The sequence below is a fragment of the Bos indicus x Bos taurus genome, chromosome 28 (genome assembly GCF_003369695.1).
Source record: "Bos indicus x Bos taurus breed Angus x Brahman F1 hybrid chromosome 28, Bos_hybrid_MaternalHap_v2.0, whole genome shotgun sequence".
Classification (NCBI taxonomy): Eukaryota; Metazoa; Chordata; class Mammalia; order Artiodactyla; family Bovidae; genus Bos; species Bos indicus x Bos taurus.
This window is the reverse complement of record NC_040103.1, coordinates 26,150,418-26,170,655: the sequence shown is the minus strand read 5'-3', so window position 1 is coordinate 26,170,655 and position 20,238 is coordinate 26,150,418. Positions and strand designations below refer to the sequence as shown.

At 55.0% G+C, this 20,238-nt stretch overlaps 1 protein-coding gene across 18 annotated transcripts in view; it reads right to left on the bottom strand.

Moving 5' to 3' along the window:
• The window catches only part of COL13A1 (collagen type XIII alpha 1 chain), a 152,638-nt gene that overhangs the window by 47,061 nt on the left and 85,339 nt on the right, over positions 1-20,238 (bottom strand). For 10 of the 18 annotated variants that reach the window (XM_027530652.1, XM_027530642.1, XM_027530645.1 and 7 more), the window contains 8 exons: positions 20,086-20,112; positions 19,449-19,475; positions 15,909-15,935; positions 15,107-15,133; positions 12,022-12,087; positions 8,159-8,266; positions 5,288-5,314; positions 4,532-4,567 (listed from right to left, as the gene is read on the bottom strand). In XM_027530652.1, the coding sequence (XP_027386453.1) occupies positions 4,532-4,567; positions 5,288-5,314; positions 8,159-8,266; positions 12,022-12,087; positions 15,107-15,133; positions 15,909-15,935; positions 19,449-19,475; positions 20,086-20,112 (345 nt within the window). Of the gene's footprint in view, positions 1-4,531; positions 4,568-5,287; positions 5,315-8,158; positions 8,267-12,021; positions 12,088-13,200; positions 13,258-15,106; positions 15,134-15,908; positions 15,936-19,448; positions 19,476-20,085; positions 20,113-20,238 lie in introns of all 18 variants that reach the window. The other 8 variants (XM_027530643.1, XM_027530657.1, XM_027530661.1 and 5 more) reach the window with 3 other exon arrangements.

Genomic DNA, 20,238 nt, shown 5'->3' with positions numbered 1-20,238 from the left:
ATCCTGCCTGCACTGGTCTGAAGACACACAGCCCGGAGCCGGCAGGATGGGAATGTGTGCTCGGCTCTGGTCCTTCGTGCAAACCCCAAGGCTTAACACCCAGACCGCCACATGTGTCAAAGGCACCCCGCTACTGCCAAGATGGACGGGCCAGTTCTGACGTGCTTGGAGATAAGCTCTCACCAGGTTCTGTGATCCATACACAGTCTGACAATACTCACCAATCCTCTTGAAAGAGAGCCAAGGTTGCGATGCTTTAAACACACATTTTGTGTCTTGCAACACATTGAAAGTAGATTGGTGCCATAAATTTGGATCAAATAGGTACCACATGGGCGCACAATGCTCACAGTGTCTAGGCCATGGGGCTGGGTGCGAGTGGGGCTGCGGCAGCACACGGCCCGCTGGCTACACCGGGCTGCGATCTCCGGGAGCCGGTGGAGATGCTGCCCTGCCAGCCTTGGCCGGCCTTTGAGAGGATGCCAGGCTGGGACCAGCTGCTGGGCGGGTGGTGGTGCTAGTGGTGGTGGATGGAACTGATCAACAGCAAACTTCACAGGACCAGAAGCGCCTCTGCTGAGAGTTAAATTCCCTTACTGAAAGGCCTCCCCGCGTATGTGTCAAGTCGCCAGGACAGAGTAATGGAAGCAGACGTGGGGGGTCCGTTGTTACCCTGTGGGGCCCCCTCACACCCTGAACACACGGGGCGTCCCGTGGCCTCTGTCCCAGTTCCATGTCCCCATTGGGTGGCACAGGGTGCTGGGTGGGAGCAAACTCTCGTCTTCCCAGCATCTGTGACCAAGCAGCCCTTCGTGTGGGTCCCTCCTTCTAGGCCTCTTTCTAGGCAGAGAGCAGAGAGGGGAAGAGAGAAAAGAGATTTGGTGGACAAAAGAAAAGAGCCAGAGGGTTACCCCTCCACACCCAAGAGAAACCACAGGGGAGGGTGGTCTGCACAGTTGGCTTAGCCTGGGGTGACACCGCCCCTCCCCCGAGCAGACATTTCCTTCTGCACTAGGGCAAGAAGACTGGCTCCTGGGCTCAGACTCATGAGACCTAGATTCCAATCCCAGCATGATTATCACTAGCTGTGCAATGTTGGGGCTTCCCTGGTAGCTCAGACAGTAAAGAATCTGCCTGCAATGCAGGAGACCTGGGTTCAATCCCTGGGTCGGGAAGATCCCCCTGGAGAAGGGAATGGCAACCCACTCTAGTATTCTTGCCTGGAGCATTCCATGGACAGTGGAGCCTGGCAGACTACAGTCCACGGGGCCGCAAAGAGTCGGACACGACTGAGTGACGAACACTTGACTTGTGCAACGCTGGGCAGAGTATTGACCTCTCTGAGCTTCTCATCTCTTGACAGTGGGGATAACGCATCAAATTACTGGGCCAAGGTGAGATGAGATGAGTGAGAGACAGAGCGAAAGGACTTTGGCTGAACCAGCGACGTGAAGTAACTGCTGCCCTTGTCCTTGGGCAAGATTCTTCATCCAAGAATTGAAAAATGGGATGAAACACTTTAAGGAGAAAAGTAATATCTCATGAAAAAAGGACTCTTCATCTAAGAATTCTGATGGGAAGAATACTTCTGCCTGGGTATGGTGATCACTGGGGCTCAGGCAGTGGCAACAGGAACTCGTAGCCTCCTGAGTATCGCCTGACCTTGAGGAATGACCCCCAAGCTCTTGGGGGTGGGCTCTGCTGCTGGCCATTGGTCGCCAGTGCACACCCTCTGGCCTCTGTTAGACTAGGAGGCTGTGGCTTCAGTGATGACAGGACAAGGGTCCCAGCAGAGTGAGGGCCAACACAGAGACGAGAGTTCTTGGGCCACCTGGTGGCTCCGGAGCACCTACTGAGAAGTCTCAAGGACAGGCTGGGAGAAAAGGAGGTGGCAGGAGCCTTCCAGAAACGCAGAGAAGCCGGCAGCCTCATAGCTCCCACTGGATTCCATGAGAAGAGGCTGTTGTGAAAGGGAAGGGGCAGGTCAACAGAGAAAGAAAGCGTGGGGAACATGAACTGAGCGTGAAGGAGAAGGGCCTTCTCGGAACCCCAGGAGACCTAAGAGCAGTAATGCTTCTGACAAGCCCTGGATGTGGATGCGGAAAGGCCTGGACAGAGACTCGAGGGGTCTGACTCATAAAGCCAGGGTGGGGTGGGAGGCTGCTCCTCTCTAGCGGGGATGGAGCCAGCTCTGTTCTTAGGAAGCTGCTGCTTCCCTGAGCAGGAAGGGATTTCAATCCAGTCTCCCATCGGATATAGAAGCTTCTCTTAACACATGACAGACCCATAGTTTTCCAGCCTCTCCTTAAATGCTTCTGGTGACGGGGAGCTCCCTCCTTCTCAAGGTACCCATCAGCACTTGCTTTATCCTTAGTCAGGCAAAAGAAGTGCATCTGTGCTTTCTCCAGCAGCCCTGAGCCTCCTCTAGCAGCCCCAAGCCTTCTCTCTCCAGAGCAGGCTTCCCCAGGATCAGAGGCTGCCCCTCTGTCAGTAGGACCACGCTAATTTCCTCTGCAAATTCCACACAGTCAAGGCTGAAAGATTCCTCCCACAAACTTCATACAGAATGGCCACAATCATGGAAACAGGCCTTGTACCATCATGACACCCTAGCCCCAAGTTGACGCCTCTCTATCCTCAGGGCAACAGACTGCCCCCGCCAACCTCCTTTCTGAATGAACCAGATTTCCAGTTGGCAGGGGAATGCAGATGCCTGCCATGGTAGGGATGCCAGCCGTGAGCATCCCCATGACCCCAGGGGGAACTGCTGCCCTGAAGTTTCTTCACAGCTTGAGAGAGCTGGTCTGGCTGCTAATGGGAAAGCCGACCCTGTGCTGCAGCGGGAGGCAGTAAATTTTGTGAGTCTGCATGAGGGGATGGAAGCAACCTCGGGGGCTGTAATTTCCACTTCCTGACACAGTACAAACTTCGCAGTTCATGCAGAACTAATGAAAGATCTCTCGGGTCTTGCCATTTCACCCACCAAGCACCCATAAAACAATGCAGTGAAGGCCCCTGTCGGATTACAGAGCTACAGAGCTGATTCTTCCCTTTCCAGAATCCTCCCCTTCCTCGTCCTGCCTTTCTCTCCTGTCTCTTTTCTTCCCCTGGAAGGCGCCAAAGCCTCCCAGCTGGGGCCTGGAGGGTGGGATGGGCTCCTTATGATGCATGGCATCATGGGAAGGGCCGTGACCTGGACTTGAATTCCTGCTTTGCCGCTTATGAGCCACTTAGGTTGTACCTCAGTTTCCTCATCTGTTAAATAGGAGAAGAAGAGTACCAGCCTCCTAGGATTAGATATAATGCAGGTCCCATTGAAGGCCAGCCTGGCACACAGGAGACATTCAGTAAGTGGTGTATAGTGTTAAAATTATTTTTACATTATTAAAGTTATTGTGATGACCATCTCTGGGCCTTGGCTCAATTGTTTCCCTGTCTAAAATGCCATTTCCCTTGAAATCTGCTGCTTGAAGGAGCACAGTGGTAGATTAAAGATGGTCACAAAGGCTTTGCCACCCTCCCACAATAAGAATAAGGGGCTGAGTCCTCCTGCCCCACTGACTTGAATGCTGAGTCACTTGCTTTGACCAACAGGACCTCAGAAAATGTGATGCAAGAGATGCTTTTTGAAAAGCACTTGTGCACTAGGACTCGCCTGTTTTGAAGGCTGACCTGGGCCTGCCGTGCTGTGAGGAAATCCATCCGCCCTACACTAGGGGCTGGGAGGCCACGTGGAGGAGAACAGAGGAGCCCAGGCCGCAGCTAGCGCCAGCCCCAGGCGTGTGGATGAGGCTGTCTTGGCCCCCCGGCCTCTCCAGCCATCATCCCATGTGACTGCATGAGTGAGCCCCGAGGAGACAGCTGGCCAAGCCACAGAATCCTGGGAAAGAATTGTTTTAAGACAGTAAGTTTGGGATGGTTCGTTACACGGCAATAGATAACTGATACACTTACCCATTCACCAGGATTGAACTCAGAGGCTGTCCTCTCTCAGACGACTTCCCGAGATCCTCCCAACCTAGAATGAATTTCCCTGAACCCCCTACCCCAATACTGACACGGTGCTTTGGGATGGTAGTGGTTAGTGCAATTGCCTTCACTAGGGTTATTTGCATAGGAACCCTGTCTCTTTGGCCTGTGAGTGGCCAGACAGCAGAGTTGGGACCATCCATATCCCCTACCATACCCAGAAGCTCTGCCTGGTCTCCACTTACTAGGCTCTCAGGGGGCAGGTGAGAACCTGGTCTGCCTCTGTGCGGACACGGCCAGTTGGGTTGGCAGGGGACACATTCCTGGCCTGAGGCCCAGCAGGGCCACTGACTTGCCCAAGGCCCTTCCTTCTCTGAGCCTCCTGCTTCCTCAGTGGAGACACAAACCCCCTGATCATTTAAATTCGAGAGTTTTGAGGCCCCTGCTGATGTGTGTGCAAAAGCATGTATGGACCAAGTCCAGACCCTGTGTACACTGTGGTGAAGCCCTACGTGGATTGTCACCTGGTGGAGAGCCGGTCCTCCTTTCCCCTCCTTCTTACCTTCCGGCCGTGGTAGCCCTGGATCCCTGGGTCTCCCTGAGGGGAACCAAGATAAGGCCATTAGAGGGGTTTTCTTGCTTCACCCCCCTCCTCCTCGTTACCATCCCTCTTCTTTCCAATGACTCCAAAACCTCTGACCTCCACCTCCAGCCAACCTTGGAACAATAGCAGGGACTGTTTGACTTTTCAGAACCAGTCCTTGTCTTTGCAGAGGCTGAGGGAGGAGGGAAGGGTCGACTCGGCAGGGGCACAGGACCCCTGAGGGTCAGTTCTGGTTCTACCACGGGCTCCCTATGGCACCTGGACAAGTCATGTCCCCCAGGACTTCAGCTTCTGCATTTGTGAAATGACTGGCTGGATCAGTGCTTTGCAACTTCTCTTTCCTAAAGCCACAGGGACTCCAGCTTCAAAGGGAGACTCGACACTGTGGGCTTCCAGATAAGGTTTCGAAAGGAACTGGATGGCCCCGAAGGTCCTTTCCAGTTCTGGCCCCTTAGGAGCCACTGTTTTACTGGGATGTTGTGACAATGTCCTGGGACCTGAGTTCCCAACTCGGACCATGATCTGTTTGGAGAGCAGGGCCGCATCTTCCATACCAGCCACAGCACTTGCTTGGCCTGAGCCCACGAAAGTGCAATCCTTGTGGAAGCCGATCAATTCCCTTTCAGCCCCTTACTCAGTACCTGTCAGCGCACCACCCCTACCCACCAGGGCACTTTCCCACCCACTCGATGCATCACCCAGAAGGACCCTCACCTTTGGTCCAGGAGGCCCAGGTAAGCCCTGCAGAAGCAAGAAGAAAGGTGAGTGGAGATGGATTCCACTGGCAAATGGTGAGGGCTAAACACACTTAGATGGTGCAGTTGGTAAAGAATCTGTCTGCCAGTGCAGGAGATGTAAGAGACTCGGGTTCGATCCCTGGGTCGGGAAGATCCCCTGGAGTAGGAAATGGCAACCATTCAAGTATTCTTGCCTGGGAAATCCCATGGACTGAGGAATCTGGCAGCTATAGTCCATGGGGTTGCAAAGAGTCGGGCACGACTGAGCAGGGATGCACACAAACACGTTTACAGTGGAGGTTGTAACGGGTTCTGGATGCGCTGGAGAACAGATCAAGAGGGTCCTCAAAGGGCATCTGAAACCTGCTCAGGGCACATGGGGACAACAGGCTCATGTCTGTCTGTGGAGCCACTTGGGCGCCTCGGGCATCTCTGCTGTGCTGGCCCGCTGTAAAATAGGTCAATGGCATCATGCAAAATTGATAGTGTGTTTGGTCCAGGTCCCCACCCACCCACCTCCTAACTAGAGCCGCTCCCTGGAAAGCTGACCTTGCCCAGCAGAGCTTGGGTTTTGCCTCTGGCCCTGCCAGCTTGCAGGGGAGCCCTCTGTCTCCATTCCCCACCCCGGGGGGCTGTGACCACAGGAGCCAGCTGGGGGAAGTGGTGCAAGCCCTGCAGGAGCCCAAGGGAGAGGAAAGGGAAGGCATGCTCCAGCGTGGTCTCGGGCGTGGGTCTGCCTGGCAAACACTGGCTGGAGAAAACCATGATGCCTGAGTCTGGCCTATTTCAATTGGTTTCAAAACACGCATTCTGGTTTTTTTTTTCTTTATAAACAACCTAAAAAAGAAAACAGCCTGGCTTGGGTTCAGTGATCGGGAGCCCAGTGTGTATGGGTGAGGGCTGTCAGGAAAGAAGTGGATTTTGAGCACTTTTAAAAATTTTGGTTTATTTTCTTGGCTTGGTTTGTTTGGTTCAGTTCTCTAAATTCCACTTCCTTTTAGGTTTTCTGCTTTTCCTTCCATCAATCCATGGAAGTGAGACTAACTTCCCTCCCCAGGGTTCTGGGGAGAAATCATGGAAATATTTAAAATCCGTTACGGGGATCAAGCTGAGCAGGAGAGCTGGCTCTCCCAGAAAGGTAGGTTTTCACACTGCCATGCTGCCTTCTGGTCAAGCTGGCTGCTTGACCCAGCCTAGGGGGACTCTACATGGAACCTTAGCCTTGGAAGCCGGGGTAGCCGAGGGCCCAGGTGTGAAGCCAAGTGACCTGGAATGTGGTCATACTCATTGTGGGCTACTTGACAGGGGCACCCCTGACCCAGTAATTCCACTTTTGGGAATGTATTGCAATGAAAGCATCGGAGATATGCACACACATTTATGTTTAAGGATGTATATTACAGAAGGCAATGGCACCCCACTCCAGTACTCTTGCCTGGAGAATCCCATGGATGGAGGAGCCTGGTAGGCTGCAGTCCATGGGGTCGCGAAGAGTTGGACACACAACTGAGCGACTTCATTTTCACTTTTCACTTTCATGCATTGGAGAAGGAAATGGCAACCCACTCCAGTGTTCTTGCCTGGAGAATCCCAGGGACAGCAGAGCCTGGTGGGCTGCCATCTATGGGGTCGCACAGAGTCGGACACGACTGAAACGACTTAGTAGCAGTAGCAGCATTACAGAAGGGAACCCATTAACTACATTGTAAAGAGACCCAGCAGTCCTAAAATCTGTATCATGGGAGACTCCTGATGTAAGAAAGGGCATGGTGTACGAGATTAAGTGAAAAGAGTAACAGGATACCAAGTGTTAAGTTATTCAAAACGTCACCGACCTGAAAAACATTTATGTGCCGAGAAGTCTAAGGAGAAAAATGGAAAGGACTCTCCCCAGCGTTAATGATGGGGAAGCCTGGATATGGGAAAGCAGACAGTTTAAAACTTTTTCTTCGTCTATGTTCCAAATTTTTCACAATGGATATATGATGCTTTTGTCATAAGAAAGAAAAACACTTAAACAAAAAAAGCCACGTGGAAAAAACATTATCAAACAGACTGTGTCCCTCTGCCTCTAATAACTGCTGACGTTGGTCTTAGCTCTGGGTAGAGATGCATTTTCTCTAAAGAAGTCCAGGGTTTTCTGAGTTACTCTGCCTTGGTGCTTTCTTGCATGAAATAGGGCTGAGAAAGAGTTGGGGCTTGGCTAGAGCTTGCAAGCAGATGACCCGGTGGACACTGGGACTGACCTATTGCCTGAGTGTGGTCTTGCCCAGAGGGGTGTCTGTTGGCTTCCCTGGGCCCCTCCTGGCAGTGGTCCAATCCCCAGGCTCGAGGCAGGGTCCTTTTGCCTGACCGGGTGTGTAACTTGGTTGGAAGGTGGCCTGGGAGTGGGAAATCCACACACACCAGCAAAGGCGTGTCTGTTAGGCCATTAGATGCCCCCTTGCTATCTCCTTTAGGACACTTTGTCCCAACTCGAGTATTCCTAAGCCCAGGGGGCAGGGGACATCCATCAGAGTGGTCCCGGGAACTTTCTCTCCAAGCTCCTCTCTCCTGAGGCTGGGAGAGACAGGCCTGCTCATGGTTTCCCCCCTGGGAGGCAGTGGCTAAAGTGGAACACATGGTCCCATTACGTGTTTTCAGAACCAGAGAGCAACTGGTGAGCGTGACGGGATGGGCATCTCCCACAGGGACGGGGCCAGCCACGTCCCGCAGCCTTGCCAATGTGCTTCTGCCCTTTCAGCGGGGGCCCAGAGTCCCATCGGTTACCCAGTTCCCAAACTTCCAGAGAATTCAGGGGGTGAATCTTGAAGGAGAGGAGCTGGTGGGAAGCAGGAGGGGTACTTACTGGTGGCCCCATGGGCCCTGGCAGTCCTGGGTGCCCCAGAGGTCCACTCGGTCCGGGAGGGCCTGGTGGCCCTGGTGGGCCTTGGATGCCAGCCTGGCCCTGTTCACCCTGAGGTTGGTGGAAACAAGTGTCAGAGAGAGAGCCCTGGGCTGCAGAACCGTCCCGCCCCAGTGCCATGCACCCGGTGAGGCCCTGCCGTGGACTCTGGGGGAGGCGGCGTGGTGTGAGGTGACGGTGTGGTGGTGGTGACGCATGCAGAGGCCGGTGGCGGTGAGCAGGTGGACAAGACATTAGGCCTCCAGAGGAGAGGCTTCCAGAGAGGATTTGCTGCGTGGGCTGTTGGTCCCCAGGGCAGAGCCCCGCTGCGGTGGCAGAGGCGGAGGAGCGGGTGAGTGCCCCCCGGTCCAGCCAAAGTCCTGTTCCCAGGTTGGTCGGATGACCAGGGTCCAGCCGAGGTGGCCGGCAGCCTCGGCCTGCCTCGACGCCTCCCTGCGTGTGACGAGCCCACCATCTCTGCGCCCTGGCCTCCCAGCCGTCAGATGAGAACAGCCTTTCCTTGTTTCCTGTCACATTTTGCCGTCTTTGATTATCTGGCCCAGAGGATCAACTGAGTCCTTAGGTCAGAGGCCACAGAATTTTGCTTAGCTCACCAAACAATTGGGCAAGAGATTTTATGTTAAAAAAAAAAAAAAAAAAAAAAAATATATATATATATATATATATATATGGCTTGGTAGCTTCTGCTGAAGAAAATGGAGCCTGGGCCAGCTAGACCCACATTCCTCGGGGCCGCCATCAGCTGGGCTCTCCGGGTCCCTCAGGCCCCACCCGTCCAAACCATTCTGTGTGCAGCCTGCTTTATCACTTGTGTGATCTGTGCCTGACCTCAGAGGACAGTTGAGTTTGCAGCCCTTTGTCTGGTTGAGTTTTGAAGGTGTAAAGTGCTTCGTGCCTTTCTGGAGTCGATTACTATTCTTTTTCCTTATCCTGAAGCCTTTGTCACCCCACCCCACGCAGGTGCCCAGGGTGGACCCAGAGCCCAGGGCGGCAGGGGTGGGATCGTGAGGAGGAGGAGACAGCCTGGTCCACGTGACCCAGCTCTCGGGGCTGGGGGCCAGCCCGTGTCATCCGCAATCTGTGCAGACCAGTGTCGTTAGGTTGCTTTCTCCACGACCTCTCCGGGGAGGTTCTGGGTTCAGCTCTCGCTGAGGGGTCCAGCCCTGCAGACAGATTCGAGTAGAAGAGTCTGGCAGGTGTGAGTGCTCCAGGCTGGGATGCAGGAGACCCAGGTGGCCAGACTGCACGCCAGCCCGCCCTTCTCAGTGTGATCTCAGTAATCCTTTATGACACTGTACATAGAAAAGGGGCCTGATGATGCTTGCTGCAAACCCCATATTATAAATAGGAGTGCATGACCTCAGAATGGGAACTCAGATTTTAGCAGCATCCGCTTGAACCATCTCTCCAATGGGATATCCTAGGACAGAGGCCACCAGCAATGCCACTCTTGGCCTGAGCTACATCCTGCCACACCCTCTAAGAATCCACTTAAGGGCTCGGAGAGTCCATGGTGGAGAAGGCAGCTGCAGAGATGGGTCACAAGTCCCATTTTACAGAAGAGAAAATGGAGGCTCAGAGAAGTTGAGCACCCTGACTAAGGTCACACGGACAATTTGGGGGGAACTGGAATCAAAACCCAGAACTCTAGACTTTTCTATTCATTCCAAATAAGCCCCCAGCAAGAATTGCTCACCATCCAAATTTCTGCACTTTGGCAATGACCTTCAATGCCATCTGCTAAACACATCATTTTTTTCAACTAATGTTAAACCCAATGTTTAAACATCTTACAGAGCCTGTGAAATCAATATTGGTTTATTGATTGGAAATGGACAAGCCTTTTTGTGTCCCACGGTGGCTGACAGAATAAGAACCTTATTCTCAAGGCAGAATCTGCAGCAGGAAAGACAGGGGTCCCTATTCTCTCTCTACTTCAGAAATCAGGTCAGGGCAGCACAGAAAGCTCTGGTGTATCCTCCTCCTGCTCTTGAAAAGGGAGGCAGTAGCATGCCTTGCCCCGCTCAGTTTCTTCTGTAAGGTGGAGATGAGGATGCCAGTTCCACTCCTGGTGGCCCGTGTGGGATTACATGGGATAATCCGTGTAGAATTCTCACAACAGAGCTTGGAGCCCAGCAAGGGCTCAACACACAGCAGTCAGTGCAACTAGGGCCAGGAGGTGGGTGAGTGGGGCCGAGGCAAATGGCCACTCTGAGAGCAGGGACTCAGCTCTCCTGAAATGGAGTCTGACATGGGTAGGGGTGGCTGAGAGTGGGGTGGGCCTGGTGCTTCTCTGAGCTGCCAGTGAGCCCCCTGAATAACCAGGCGTTGGGTAAGCGCTCAGAGCACATGGAGGCTCTCGAGGATCTGGCTGGTGTAATGGGATACGGAGGCTTGGGTAGCACACGTGTCACGTGTCCCTCTGTATTTTTAGCCATTAATTGGAGTGATTTTTCAGCCTTGTTCAATCAGATGCCTGAACATTCAGGCCCCTGGGCTCCGGAGTCAGGCCAGATGGTGGCTCCAGGCCCTGCTGTCAGGCTTTCAGAGAGCATCTCAGAGCCCTGCCACTTCCAGCACTCCTGCGACCTTGGGGGTTACCTCTGACCCCCAGTGTGAGCAAGGCTAGGGGTGCGGGTGGCAGCCATGGAATTCCTGGCCTGGCATCAAGCTGCAATGCCTTTGCCTAGATCCCTGGGTCTGTGGTCTCTTGCTCTTTGTTCTTTGTGATCTGGTCCTATCCCAGCCTCCTTGGCTTAGTAAGGCAGGAAGAAGGAAGCAGTTGCTCACAATGATTACACCTGTTGGTTGTGGGCTACATTTCCTCTGCAAATTCCCTTGCTTCTCAAACTCAGGTTACAAGTGATCAGATGCTAAGCAATCTGCATTTCTAAATATAAAGGGTGTAGGTCCAACTGAGAGAGCCCTGGGTGTGGGGTCTGAAGACTCGACTGCCAGTTCCCACTCTCTCTTGCTGTTTGTGCCACCTTGGGTACAAATTCACCTCTCTGAGCCTCAATTTAACTTCAGCGCTTAAACTGCCAGGAAGTATTTCCAGTGCTCTGCATACACAATAACCCTATACAGTAGGAACCATCATTATTCTCATTTTACAGATGAGAAAACGGAGGCACAGAAAGGTGAAGTAATTCGCCCCAAATTGCATAACTAGTAAGAGTCGGAGAATGTGGGTGCTCTGCAGTTTACTGGCTGTGTGACCTCAGGCAACTTACTTAACATCTCTGAGCCTGATTTGCTCATCTGTGAAACAAGGATGATCATGCCTAACTCATACAACCATTGTGAGAATGTAAACGAAAGCAGGCTGGAAAACGCATGGCCTGGTGCCTGGCACACAGTGGCGGCTGCTTTGCTGGCTGTTGTGAGCAGTGACAGTGAGACAGTGGTTGAAGCTGCTGGGCCTGGGTGTTGTGCATTTCCACATGTATGGCATTTGTAGGTCCGTCTTTGTCTAATTTAATGCAATGGGAGTGCAGTGAGATTCTGCTTTTGCCAACAGCCCCGGTGGCTCAGATGGTAAAGAATCTGCCTGTAATGCAGGAGACCCAGGTTTGATCCCTGGGTCAGGAAGATCCCCTGGAGAAGGGAATGGCCACCCACTCCAGTATTCTTGCCTGGGAAATCCCATGGGCGGAGGAGCCTGGTGGGCTACAGTCCATAGGGTCGCAAAGAGTCAGACATGACTGAGTGACTTTCACTGTCACAGCCCCAGCTGGTTCGTCAGGGCCCAGAGACTTGCCAGCCCCTGGGAAGCCCCGTGTGGTCTGGCCAAGGGAGGTGTCTACCTGGAAGGTCCGCCTTTTAATGACTGGGGGTGGAGCCAGCCGCACTGAATTGAGGAGAGGCAGCAGCTGAGGAGAAAGATGAGTTGGAAGGCCAGAGGGCAGAGGCCAAAGATCGCAGGTGTTCAGGAGGGTCAAAAGTCCACCAGGAAGGCAGGGTGGCCGAGGGGGAGGGAGGAAAGGAAGAGAGAAGAGAGATTAGCGGGTGTGAGGCACTGGAGGGAGGGCATGGACGGGCCGCTCGAGGCTTGTGGGTGCAGTGCTGAGCTTGCCCTTGGAAGGCACCCCATCCGTGGAAGGAGGCAAGCCCTCGGGGCGTTGGCAGCAGCACTCCCCAGTAGGGAGGGGCCTCCCCAGCCAGGCCTGCCCTCCATAGCCAAGCCGGGCCACAGAGGCCTCCGGACACACGGCCCAACGTTGCACTGCCAGGCCCACGGTCCCTGGTCGTGGACAGAGGCTGCAGGGCTGAGGGGAACAGACTCTGAGGCTCTGATTTGGGAGCCACAGGATCAGCCTAAATTGGTACTTGAAGCCAGGCTGGTGGGCAGCCACCCCTGGGTTCTTTTTTCAGCTGGACGAGAAGGGCTGGTGTCAGCAAATCTGGGGAAGATGGTCAAGGGCAGAGCCGAGCCCGGATCCTGGGGGCTGAGCAGGAGGGTGTGACCAGTGTGGGCACCAGCTAAGTGTTACTGAGGTCTCACCCAGGGGCTTGGAACATCGAGGCTGGACAAAGACGTCTCTGGCATGTTCAAGCACTTTTTTGTGGGGGTGGGGCGGGGAGAGGCAATCATGTTAGCTAACGCAATTTTCATTTCTGGAAATTCTGTCTGTTTCCAGCCTCTCTATCCAGTGGAGTTGAGCACCCACAGCTTTAGGAAGAGGTTAGAACCCATGTGAAAACAGAGGGCATATAATCCACCTCTTGTTTCTGAAAGCATTGTAGCTCGCACAAGGTGGCTGGGAGGAGCATTAGGAAGCAAGGACTGCTTGGGCTGAGGATGCACCCAGCCAGGGACCCGGGAGCCCAGTCACGGCCTTTCTGGGTCACTGCCACCTTGGTGGGTAGCTGCTTCGCAAGGAGCCCCAGCCTTCTCACTGGGGCCTGGGGATGTGCAATATTGGGCTCTGTGTCCATGGAGCCTGTCACCAGAGGGGCCCAGAGACCTTCCAGAACCTACAAACCTTCAGAATAATTATCTGGTTGGAGCGCAGAGCTGCTAGAGAGCCACTTAGGTGCTCCTGGGGTGGGGTTAAGGGTAGGGGGTTGAGGGGAGACAGGGCAACAGGAAGAGTGAGTGCCAGGCTCAGATACCAGCTCCCAGTCCCAGGGCACCCCAGACACCCCCTGTCCACCCGGCCTACCCCTCTCTCCCTGGGGATGCTGCAGGCTGGCACAGAGGCTCAGACCACCTCGATCATGTATCTCATAGGTTGGGAGGCCTGCCACCCCGCTCAGGCCTGCAGACCCCTCAGAAAGGCAACAGCCCCCCTACCCGAGAAACACCCTGCTTTCCTACCCACTTCCAGATGAATGGAAGGTGCCAGCTGCCTTGCCCTGCCCATCAGCTGGATCCCCAACTCCACTCTCACCCAGCCTGACTTGTTACACCCTGGCGCAGTCATAACCCTGGGTTTCTCTGCAGCCTGTGGCCAAGGTGTGCTGGGGCCTGCCATCCCTGCTGGCTCCCTCTTCCTGGGTTGGGCTCAAGGGCAGAGTCCCTCCCTTCTCCCTGCCCCACGCTCAGAGCTAAGGACACACTGTCAAAGCGGCTGCAGTTGTGTTGTCTTTGCTGCTGGGGGATGCTGTCTTTCTTTCGGGTAACATAACAATCCTGTGAGCCCATCGTTTCAAATAAACACAGCTGACCTTCTATTATTGTATCGGGATCAGGCTGGCCGGAACACCAGGGCCCCTGACTCCCTGGAGCACATGCCGCCGCCAAGCTGGCTCTGTCTGCACTGCCGCCGGCCTGCCTGAGCCCCCTACTCAGCCTTGGCCTCATCCCTACCCCAGCCGCTCACATTCAAGGCTGCACCCTGCCCCCAGCCTCTCTCTGGCCTGGGAACCAGAGGTCAGCACCTAGCAAGGCCCTCCTGGGGCCTTTTGGAGCCAGGTTGGTTGACTCAGAGTCTGACTAGTCTTTCTCTCCACTCCCTCAAGCCCCCTGCCTGGCAGGGGTGGATAGCCAGGGTGGCCACACTGTGTGTGTTGGGGGGCACAAGGCTGCCCGCGACAGGGGGATGGACACCTAAAGATGCCTGTCATGCCGGTCCCCGCTGCCCGGGGCTGAGAGTGGCGAGGGCAATCCACAAAATGAGGGGTGTCCCAGCTCACTGGGGCTCTTGCACCTTCATTCCCCCCCGCCTCTCCTCAGCGCCCCCCACAAGAGTGGCTCTCAACGTTAGTTAGTGCACACATCTGAGGGCCCTCAACAGGACTTCAGCAGGCTTTGGGCTCCGTATCCTGGCATGCAGCAAGGGAACGGAGGAACTGGATTGGGGGTGGGGAAGACCAGGACACTAGCCTGAGAGCCCCACCGCACTTGGAGCGGCTGCCTTGACTCTTAGGCAAAACAAAGACTTCACTCTTGCACTGACAGTCAGCTTCCAACTATCTCCCAGCACGCAGGTCTGGGTCATCTGAAGCAATGACTAACCCAAAAGTCCCTGTGATTTGGCCAGGGCAGGCAGACAGCCGGGCAGCCGGCCAGACAGACAGACACACAGAAACGCCGGGTAGGGAGCCAGACCCAGACTCACACAAGTTGCACAGCCTTATGTTGAAGGCCACTTGCAGAGGAGCGCACAGCCAGGCACTTGGAACTCCAGATACACACATGCTGGGGGCTCCCAGCCCCAGCCAGTGCGGGGGTAGATACACAGAGACACATAGCTCTGCACAAACACACACACGCTGATCACCAGGCACAACCCTGGGGCCGGCCAGACGCACTGCCCCCATCATGGTGCTGCTCTGTCTGCTGAGTGCAGAGGATCTGTGTGCGCCCGGCCCCAAGCACTGTAGGGAAGAGGAGGCTAAGCTGGGGGCTGTGACCCAGGGATGGATCAGTTTTCGGGGTTCACTTACCCGGTGTGGGTACTCGCCACACTGACCCTGGGGAAGAGAGGGAAGGAGAGGAGGTGTTAGACACTTGTTGGGAGGTGGACCCTGGGGGGCAACCTCAGGACCCGGGGACACACCACACACACCACACACACATTCCCTCCCTCATGCCTGCTTGGCAGCGGGGAAGAAACCCCCAGGGCCTGCCTTCATGTGGCCCCAAGGAGCCAAGGGCAGGACTCTGCCACCATACATCGTGTGCCATGACGGTGGAGTCAGGGGTTGTGCTCCATGCCTGGCTGGAAGTATCTTCCGGAAAGGTCCATCCTCTGGGTGGGCCCTAAACAGGAGTCCCTGGATGGGAATAGCGGACACCGAGGCAAGGGCAACAGAGCCCTCAGACATGCCTTCTTTGAGCTGGGGTGCCAGGTCCCTGCACCATTCATTTGGGAGCAAGCCCAGCAGAGCCCCCATCAGAAATTCAAGGAGACAGAGCACATAGAAGGCTGGGAAGAGGGCCAAGCCAGGAGTTTACAAAACGGACCCCCTGAAATCCTAGAGGCTCATGGGAGGTGGTCAGAAATACTATGCAGGTGGCAGGTGGGATGTGTAGAGAAAGAGGCTGAGAAGGGCCAGGCTCCAGGCTGTCCCCTTCCCTCAAGAAAAGACCCCCACCCAGGGCAGCCTCCCTTCTCTCTCATACACTGAGTGCCACAGAGGGTTCCCTGCTTCTGTTGATAAAAACTGAAGTTTGAAAATAACCCTTTCAACCTGTTGGAAGACTGCTTCTTGAGATGAAAATTCTAGAAAACCCCCATCGGCTTACCTTTTCTCCCTTTTGTCCTTGAGGTCCCTACAAAGAGATGGAAATGAGAGAGTCAGAAACCGAGGCTCAGGACTCAGGGCCCAAAGCCTCTCTGCTGGAAAGCCCTGGGGTGAGATACCAACCAGCTGTCCCCAGGGACCCACCAGACCCTTAGGGACAGAAACACGCACAGGTGAGTGGAACAAAGAAGACGGGTGGAATCAGTCATGCGGGCCTGCATGGGGTTGCGCAAGAAACTTTTTGAAAGGCCTGAGTCCCGAAGGCCGGGCTTAGCCACCCATGTCTAGTCTTCCTGGGCCCGAGACAGTCCAGCTGTTGTGGCCCAGCTTCTTCATCCACCCGCAGACATGACTAGGTGTGCCCTGCTCCCCGCACTTGACTACGATGAAGAACAGGTGTCATCTTTCACTTATCCCTGCACCTGCCAGCATCTTGTGGGCTGGCCACAGAGGAGGCTGCGTGGGCGTGCGGGACAGGGCTCTGCTACTGCCAGACGCCCTGCACTCTCAGGCTATCTCCTCTCAGAACCGAAAGCACATTCTAACTCCTATCCTCCACAGCCTCAGCATCAAACCCACTGAGCCAGAAGGGCTTCTGGGGACATGGGGGCTGGGGCAGTGTTCCAGACATCAGGAACTTTGGAGGAAATTTTGGCCAAAGAGAAGAAGCAGGAATTTCATCTCTGTGTTCTGGATTCCTTGGAGGAATGTAAGGGCCTCAGAGCTCCCCTCCAAGGGGTCTGGTCAAAAGCTCGCAAGGCTGAGAAATGAGCCTGGGTTCAGGATGGACCCCAGTTCTCTGAGGAGAATGCAGCGTCCGGCTGGCTCTCTTAGGGGCCTGACCTGAGGCCAGGGCTGAGGAGGCCTCACGCTTGGCTGGTGTGGAGCGGAGAGGGAGAGCGAAGGCGCCCCTTGTTTTGAAGACTCCCTCGGGGGCAGGCTTTGGGACATGCTGAGCTCACGCCCACGCTGGCCTGAGAGGAAGGCGCTGGCATCGCTCCTTCTCCGGGATGAGGTGATGGAGACGAGGCCCTGTGGCTCAGTGAGCGGTGGCAGCACTGGGACTGTGGAGGTCCAGCTGCGTCCACCCTGCTGCGTGCTCTGAACTGAGTTGGAACCCCGGGGGGCAGGGCTTCCGAACGTGGCTGGAGTCACAGGCAGTGCCCCAGCCCCTGGGGCTCTGAGGTCCCTTCCAGCCACCATCCTAGGGCCTGTGAGGGCCTGTCTGCCAGGCGTCTCTGTAGGGCTTGGAGACCTCAGGATGGGGGACAGATCCATCTGGGTGGATGAAAGGCCTCCTTTTGTCCCTGACTTGCTAACTGGGCCAATTACCAAACTGAGAGGTTCCCAGGAGGTTGTGGGAACGGACAAGTGGTCTTTGGGACAAACCATTGGCATCCCAGCCCATGCGGTTGACCAGGTGTTTAGTATCAAGTTCAACAGACTATGATGCATCTGGAAGGGGACTGAACTGAGGGGACCAGGCCACCTTCCCTGGGGACAGAGAGAGGAGTATGATGAGAGAGGGAGGTCCAGGGACCCAGCAAAATAACCCGAAGGTTTGGGACTGCAGACACATGGAGGATTGAGTCTGGACATCCCAAATGGTGGCCCATGGGACAATCACGGTCCCCGGGGATATTCTGCTGAACCCACACACTTTTATTTCAATTAACTGCCAATACCGAAGAGCATGGAGAGTACGACAAAAATCTGAGTTTCGAGTTTCATTTAAGTATTTCAAGGTCGAGCAACACCTGGCACCAACGAGCTCTTGAGGCTGCCCTCTTAGGACGGGTCGGGGTCAGGGCAGTGTGCCGCTGGCGGTGTTTCCTCTGGGCCAGGCACTGTTTGAAACGCTTGATGTGAATTAACTCCTCGCACCTTACGACAGCCCTGTGAGTGGTGGGACAAGACGTGAATTCAGAGTCCTGGTTCTCCTTTACACCACTGGTGGGACCCTGATCCTGTCTACACCTTACATCAGGTTCTCAGGGCTACTAGGAGGTGGGTGGGGCAGAGGTGACCCCCTTTTGACAGGTGAGGACACAGGTTAAGCGGGGTGGGGGGGGTGTGTGGTAAGCCCTAGCCCTCAAGCTGGACGCCCGACGGATGGTAAACCATCCGGGAAGGGAGGAGAGTGGGAGATGGTCAGCTGATCAGCAGGCCAAGATAATGACACTAGATGGCATGTGGAATTAATAGCTTGGGGTCCCTGTGCCAAACCAAACAGGAGCCTAATGGCTCTGTGGCCTGTTGGATTTTGATGGATGACCATGAGGCAGAAGGGGGATCTATCACACCGATGTGGGTTCGTGGTAGAAGTGATGGCCTCACCCTTCCCCCCCACACTCAAATTTGTTCTGACTCTAGAACAGACAGGGAAGATTCATGGGTGGTTAACTGGGGTGGGGCAGAGGGAGGGCAGGAGGAGGAGCCCCTTAGAAGGGTCCTTTTCTTTCTAAACAAAGAACCCTGGTAGCAAAAGGAGGCATGGTGGAGGGTAAGATCCTACCATGTGGGTCTCAATCCCATTCTATTACTTATGAGCTGTGTAGCCTTGAGCACTATACTCAACCACCCTGAGCCTCTATCTCCCCTTCTATAGAGTGGAGGACGATAAGCTGTTATTATGAGGATTAGGGCACAGTGCCCAGCTGATGACCATCATCATTACTTCTGGGGTTGCATGGACTGTGTTAAGGCTCTGCAGAAGGTGGGAAGGAGCAGGAGGAAGGTGGGGACAGTGGTGTGTTTCCCCAGGCCTGCTGTCTGCCTGGCTGGGGCAGGAGCGCCTGGAGCCCTGGGCAGCCTGGAGCAGGGAACACTAGAATGTCAGGCTCAGGGCTTCCCTGGTGGCTCAGCAGTAAAGAATCTGCCTGTCCATGCAGGAGACACGGGTTTGATCCCTGATCCTGGAGGATCTCATGTGCTGTGCAGCAACGAAGCCCGTGTGCTACAACTATTAAGCCTGTGCTCTAGAGCCCAGGAGCTGCATCTACTGAGCTCACACGCAGCAACTGCAGAAGCCTGTGAGCCCTAGAGCCCACACGTGGCAACAAGAGAAGCCACTGCATGGAGAAGCCCGCACACCGCAACTAGAGAGTAGTCCCAGCTTGCCACAACTAGAGAAAAGCCTGTTCAGCAACGAAGGCTCAGCACAGCCAAAAATAAATAAATAAAATTATTTTTTAAAAAAGAAAATCAGGCTCAGGACACAGTGCTGGATGGACACCCCTCGCTCCCAGTGTGAGTGCTGAGCATGAGTGATGGTTTGGGGACACCAGCTGCCAGTTCTGTGTAACACTGGCCAAGCAAGGACGCTCTCTGGACCTCTCTTTCCTCATTCCTCAGGTGGAGAAGCCCCCTGCCCACCTCTCCTCCCTGTGCCGAGTAAGTGGGATGCGTGGCACCCAGCTGGGGAGTGACCCTGGGGCAGACACTCCCTCGGCTGGGTAGGGTTTGTTAGCCCAGGAGGGCCAGTCCGACCCCTCCACCCACCCTTGAGAGAAGGCTTAGGGTTAGGGTGATCTGGTCTTACCATCTCCCCCTTTGGTCCCGGCCGGCCCTGGAAGGAGAAGAGCAAGTGAGCTGTTTGCAATCAGGACCCCCTCCCCGACAGCTGCCCCTCTCATGAACATCTGTGTCTGCGGCCATGTCAAAAGGGTTGAAATGAACAGAGAGGCGCTCTGGATGGGCAGCAGCCTCCCCATGGACTTGGGCATGTGTGGGGGCTCAACCAGGATGGGAGACCCTGAGGAGAACACAGGAGGCACCCTGAGGTGCTGGGGTGAGGGTTCGGGGGGCAAGGGTGTGAGCTAGAGCCCGGGCTCCTTTCAGAATAGCAGGTTGAGCTCTCCAGCCCTCTTCTCTCCCTGCCTCATTCCTTTCCAGCTCCTTCAGGAGGCCCGGAATCAGCAAATTCTAGGACGGCTGTTGCTCCAGATGCTGAGGGTACAGTTTGGCCACGGACTTGTACCCAAGGGGGTTGGGACAACTCGTTCTAATGGCCCTTCTTCCCCTTCTCATTGGCAATGACTGTACACCCCAAGAACATTCATTTTTATCTAAAGTGCCTTCTAAGGAGTCAGGGTCTCGTAGAAGGACTAAAAGACCCCAGGTTAGTGATCTGGACTAAGCGAGGGGGAGGAGCCCACAGTGTGAAAGGGGCCACTCACCGGTTTGCCGTCGAGCCCAATGGGACCCTGAAAGATAAACAGGCCAGATGTGAAGACTGAGCATCACAGGCGTTCTGGCAGACAGGCAGCCTGGGGGTGGTTAAGGACACAGGCTCTGGACTCTAACAAGGTAGGGTTCATGTCTCTGCTTCA